The sequence below is a fragment of the Sceloporus undulatus genome, unplaced genomic scaffold (genome assembly GCF_019175285.1).
Source record: "Sceloporus undulatus isolate JIND9_A2432 ecotype Alabama unplaced genomic scaffold, SceUnd_v1.1 scaffold_732, whole genome shotgun sequence".
Lineage (NCBI taxonomy): Eukaryota > Metazoa > Chordata > Lepidosauria > Squamata > Phrynosomatidae > Sceloporus > Sceloporus undulatus.
In genome coordinates, this window is record NW_024803652.1 from 924 (window position 1) to 7,122 (window position 6,199).

At 39.2% G+C, this 6,199-nt stretch overlaps 1 protein-coding gene across 1 annotated transcript; it reads left to right on the forward strand.

The window, feature by feature from the left end:
- Positions 1 to 689: 689 nt before the first annotated feature.
- On the forward strand, positions 690 to 5,865 carry LOC121917785 (sodium-dependent neutral amino acid transporter B(0)AT1-like; the record flags this gene model as incomplete). Its single annotated transcript, XM_042443909.1, has 4 exons — positions 690 to 871; positions 3,699 to 3,809; positions 4,667 to 4,779; positions 5,733 to 5,865. Coding segments are annotated over 4 exons (539 nt in total), but the record flags the coding sequence as incomplete, so codon positions are not given.
- Positions 5,866 to 6,199: the final 334 nt, after the last annotated feature.

A 6,199-nucleotide genomic window follows, 5' to 3' on the forward strand; every position in this document is an offset into this window, starting at 1 on the left:
GGATCTAAAACATCCAACACAAATCTTGTGTTGTTTTGTTGTATTTGTCTTTTGGGAAAGAAGCCGTGTTGATCTTCATGTATCCCTTCTTCCAACGCCTTTTTCAGCCTAAATTTGAGTTAATAAGTTCATTATAATAATTTGGCAAAACATTTTTACTGATTGAAAAAGCATCTCAAATTAACGGAGCACAATCTTAGCCACTGTTAATTGTTCGTAGCACACACACACACACACACACACACACACACAACTTGCCAGGCATCATCTTTTTAGGTGCCTTTCCTATTGATTTAATGGGAGGGGGAAATACTACTTCTAAGAAATGCTTTATTTTATATGGCACCATTTAAAAACAAAGAAAACATGTTTTTCCCCTTTCAAAAACTATGCTAATTACTTGATTGCTTGAAAGGATTTATCCAATTAAATGATATCCTGTGTTTAATATAAGTACACCTGAACATGACTGAATTTTTCATAATCCATTTTTATCCTATTTTTGAAATTCACATACTTTATGGTTTATTTAATTTCCAAAGAAGATTTCTGGCCTAGGCTGCTTGATGTTGTCTTGAGTGAGCCCTGTTGAAATTTATGGAAGATGTGAAAGAATACAAGGGCGTTCATTTTGATACGCTGACGAATGCCCCACTGGATTGCACCATTATTTGTTTCTTTAATTTCAGATTTTGTAGACGAATGTGCAAGGAGTTCTCCTGTTGATTATTTCTGGTACAGGAAGACATTAAACATCTCCACTTCTATTGACGATTCTGGAACTGTGCAGTGGTGGCTTCTCTTGAGTCTAGTTTGTGCCTGGGGAGTGCTGTATGTTTGCACAATCAGAGGCATTGAAACAACAGGAAAGGTACTTGCTATTCTAGTGGTGAATGGAAAGCAGAGTATGGGCAAAGAAAGACAGAAAACAACTTGCTGGATTTTAGAAAGCCACAACTTTGGTTACAACTAGAGGGTCTTGGATTAATATGAGACTGTGGATCCAGCCATTAGGTGACCTGACTGTTGTCTGATGAAATCCCTTTCCTGCAGTATAGCTGCTTGGTGGGTGAAACCATTGGATGACAAGAAAGGAGAATTCTATGTGGGTGCAATTCATTGCATGGTTCCCCTAAACTAGAAGTGAAGCCAGTCCAGCATCCTCCAAACAGGGCGTGTCCCTGGCAGCTTTGAACCCTAAGTCCCATGAAGAGTTCCCCAGAATGGGGATGATGGGCGTGCAGGCCCTGTACTCACTCCTCCAAACTGAATCCAGCCCATACCAAAACTGCCCAAGGTTATGAAAAGAAAAGAACAGATAGTATATGGACAAAGGGAATGCCAAGACAGCTGGAACCAGACTCCAAGTGGGGAGCCAAGGGAACAGTTTGAAACTTCCCAGGAAGACCAGAAAGAAAGAAATGATCTCCCATATCCCACCCACAGGGTCCTGACTGGCTGGATGCTCATAAAATGATACAGTGGGACTCCATGGCTCCCTATGCAGAAGTTGGTGTTCTGACATAGAAAGATAGTGGCCTCCAGACTTCTTTTTCTCCTAGTAGGCCACAAATGGGACCTAGGTCATGGTTGGATCCTGCCTTTGTCTCTTCTCCAGAATATCTCCGACTAAACATCCTATGGGCCTCCCTCCTCTCTCGTGGCCGTGAGGTTGGGCTAAGGGGTTTTTTATTGTTTTTATGAATTGTGTTGTTTTAATCTGTTTTTAATTTGTATACTGTTGCACTAAGGTGCATTTTGTAAGCCGCCCTGATCTATTTGGAAGGGCGGGGTATAAATAAAATATTATTATTATTATTATTATTATTATTATTATTATTATTATTATCTATATGCATGGAAAGGTTTTTCTTTAAAAGCCTTTGCAGATGGGGGTTGTGGTGGTGGTGGCATTAATACTTTGGAGCTGGGAACAAGAGTTATGGATTTAAAAAAATTAAAGACATCTGAGGAAACTGGCTGCCACTTCTCCTGTGCAAATCTTCCATTTCCTGACCCCAAAATTCATTTTAGCAAGTAAATATAAAGATGAAAATCCCATGGTTCCCACAAAAATGCTGACCTTGGTTGAAATAGAACTCACAGACTCTATGTGGGACCTATAGGTTGCAGAGAATATGCAGTCCTTGGTGCTGCTAGAAAGCTTGTATTGATAGGTAAAGCTGATTTAGAAATAGTTGTTTGTAAGTACAGTGGGCCCTTGCTATCCATGGGGGATCTGTTTGGCAGAGATTCCTATATTAGTATTGCAGTATGGTGACTGCATCAACATCATCTGTATAATCTAATTTCACCAAGCATCTATGCAGTAAAATGAAAGTAGGGATGGGGTTTGGTTCTTTCCTATACTACATCATGTACTTGATCCACATGACTTTTGTTTCAAGTGGTATCTGTCAGATGGGGAACACAGCATGCAGGAGTGGCTCGCACATCACAGTCACAATGGATTAATCTGTAATTGTGGATTAATAAGTACAAAGTACTTTGCACACTTGAAAGCAATGTATTGGGATGGGCAGCTGCAATGGCATTTACCCCAGGACACTCTCTGGGTGAAATGAACTGCCAAAAATATATAAAACAACAACAACACCATCACACACACACACACACACACACACCACCCATTCATCTGTGGCTGGAAGTCCACGTCTGGTTTTGAAAATTGGTATTTTTAAAATTATTAAACAGTGAGGATATTTATGAGGTGAATTGCTGTTCATGGACGCTTCCCAGGGTTGCAATTCACCCCCTTCTTTTTTGACCAGAGAAAAGAAAGAAAGAAAGAATACTGTCTAGGAGTCTGGAGAGGCTGAGGACCACAAAACAGCCTTTGGTGGCCACATGCTGTCCATCTCTGCACTGTAGGAATGCTAAAGGTTGTGTGTACACTTTTTACACCTAGCGTTGCCCTCCTCTGTGCAGTTTTTCAGTGAAACTAATTTGTGTGTGTTGACTGCCTTCAAGTAGGCCTATAAATTAGACTTCTCCAAGACAACCTGTCCTCAGTTACCTTAATTTGCCTTACATTGTGGTGGTAGTTTATATAATGCCATCAATAAGCATGACACTTCCCAAAGTAACCAACAAAGAAAAAATAAAATCAGTTTAATCCTCTAATGAACTACCTAACACTATAAACTGCTTAGGGAGTGCTTAAGTGTAATGATAAGTGGTATAGAAATGTACATGCTGTTGCTATATTTCTAACTAAGTTTAAGTGATGTGGAAGACAACATTTGATTTATTTCAAGACTTCTGTTACATCTTTTGAAAGAAGTTCTTCTGTGTCAATTTCTGTATTGTAAAAACAGTTCCCAAACATATTTTTGTTAGGAAGGAATTCCACCACTGAAATGGCTCTGTCGCTAGGTCTCCCCAGTCTTGATTGATTTTGATGGTAGGTTTCCTTGCAAGCAAGTCCCCTGTAGTAGACACAAAGGCTAGGTAAGTCCATAGAAGGAGAAACAGAAGGAAAGGGAGAAATAAAGGTAACAAAGGCCAAAGACAATTAACATTCAAAATCCACAAAACAATGATACTGAATCAGCCAACCAAAATGCACAAAATACATGATAGAACCTTTCAAAGCTCCACTTAAGATACATACAGTGTTTTTTCAAAGAGAATCATTCGATGGTAGATGCTCAGTTGTATACCTTCTCCCCCTCCAGGCAGTGTATGTAACATCGACACTTCCTTACGTTGTGCTCACCATTTTCTTGATCCGTGGCTTGACACTGAAAGGCTCTGTCAATGGAATCGTATATCTCTTCACACCTGATGTAAGTATTACATGGATTTTTTGGTGTTTCACTGAAATAGCATAACTGAACATTAGTGGTGCTAACACAAGAATAGAAATTGCAGATTTCCAGCATGGTTTACACTGCTTATATTCTGAATTTCATTAAATAGTCCCCACAATGGTTTAGATCTGGTGTGTTTGCATTGTGGAAGAGTGCTGACTCCTCCCTCCCCACTCTGCAGAGGGTTTAATGCAGGGATGGAAATGTGTAGCCTTCCTGATGTTGTTGAACTGCATCTTCAGTCATCCCTCATCATGTGGTACTCAGATGATAGCAGACTTTTAAAACAATATCTGGAGGGCTACTGATTCAAAAGTTGGTCAGGGACATGAAAAGACCATTGGTGTTAAATCCTGCACTGTGAAGTCCTTGCCCCCACATATGCTGTGGCTTTTCAATGCGAACAAATTGTTTGCAAAATAAGGAGCATGGAAGGACTTGCAGTAAAAAAATAAGAGCTCTCAGATTTTGGAAGGCTGTTAACAATCATGGGCTAGATGGGACAATACTAATACTCTGACCTGATAAAAGTTAGTTTTATAGTGCCAAACATTTGCTGGATGACTTACACACACATCCTCTTCCTTGCCTAACTATCTAGCTTTCCTACTTGCCTGCACCTTATTGCCTACCTTCTGCTTTATGAACTGAACCTTTGAGCCACCAGAATAAGGTGGTTCTAGTTTGAAATATACCCCTATTCAGACTGTGTTAAATGGAGAATATTTCATGCTCATAGCCATCAAATATGTTAATCTTTGCTTTCAGTCCATTCAAACTGTAAAATTACTATTCCATCATCTCCTTAAAGCTTTATTATTTCTCTTTTACAGGTTAATGAATTAGCTAACCCAACCACCTGGCTAGATGCTGGAGCGCAAGTATTCTTTTCTTTCTCCCTTGCCTTTGGAGGCCTCATCTCATTCTCTAGTTACAATTCAATTCAGTAAGTTCACATTATGAACTGAAAAGATGAGATGTTAGACATAATAGTAATACCTTTCTTGATATTAACCCCTCACCCCACCCCGAAAGTATTCTGTATTCAGCAACTTTAAGAATATAACTTTTCTTGAGAAATGGGAGAAATAAAACAGCACAGTTCAAAATGGGGATGGGGGCTTAAAAATTATTTATCACCAAAGGTTCCAAATGTTGCTATCTATAGCACAAGATTTGTTATGCAAGACTTAGAAGAGTTTTCCCTTCTTTTTGGGGGGCAACCTGGTTAATTAGCAGTGGCACATATCTCTGTGCATCTCCTTCCCACATGTGAATAGAATGCTTATCATGTTGTTCTCAGTACCCAATGTCATCTTGTAATTGTGTAACTTTCACGTAAATATGAATCTAATATTGGTAATATATATACTGTATAATGTACAGTTATTTGTTTATATGCCTTTAAGTCACCTGTCATGTCTATCCCTGAGCCTTTTGCCTGAGCCTACTGGAAAGGGCAAGATTCCACCTCTCCACTCCTCCTTGCTGAGTTAATTGAGTGCAGTCTACCTTTGCACTTTGAACTCAGTTTGTGACAATGGAAGTAAGTGGATGGCAGAAGGGAAAGTGTGGGGAGGAGGGAGAAACTGGGACATTTTAACAGCAGCTGAAAAGGTGGAATGGAACTGGGAGATGATTCATCAGCTCTGTCTTTGCCAAATCGGGACATTTGGAGGATATGCAATTCGACCTTTCTTCCAAGGATGGCTTAACTTAGCACTCCAGCACCATTCATTTAAACACTGCAGTGAATTACATAAAGCTGAGAGATGGTATCAGGTCTAATCCTCAGACCCCACTTTTACATTCTAACTGATATATGTATACAAGCACGTGTGAGAAATTACAGGGACAATGTTCTGCATTCACCAGTGGTTTCTCTGTTTTGGTTTGCAGCAATAATTGTGAGAAAGATGCTTTGATTATCTCAGTAATCAATGGCCTCACATCCATTTACGCAGCCACTGTCATATACACAATCATTGGATTCAGGGCAACAGAGCAATATGATAGCTGTTTTGAACAGTAAGTCGTTGTCTTGTCTTCTAGCCAATCTGTTCTTGATCTTTGTGGATTTTCCTTCTTAATATTATCAACAAATCATGCAATAATAAATGTGATAGCCTTTAACATTCAAACAAGACTTTTGTTTAGTTTTGTTTTTGCTGCAACAGACTAAGACGTTTGAAAGTTGAGACCATTGTAATTTAAGTGATTAGTAAATCCATTGCTCTTATAATCAAACCATATAGTACTTGTGTATGGCACAGATATAGTAAAAGAGAGAGTCTCAGGTTGACAGCAGGCATGCAATGCCCACAACATTTTCCATACTTTTTAATTATAATGGTAAAACATAGGTA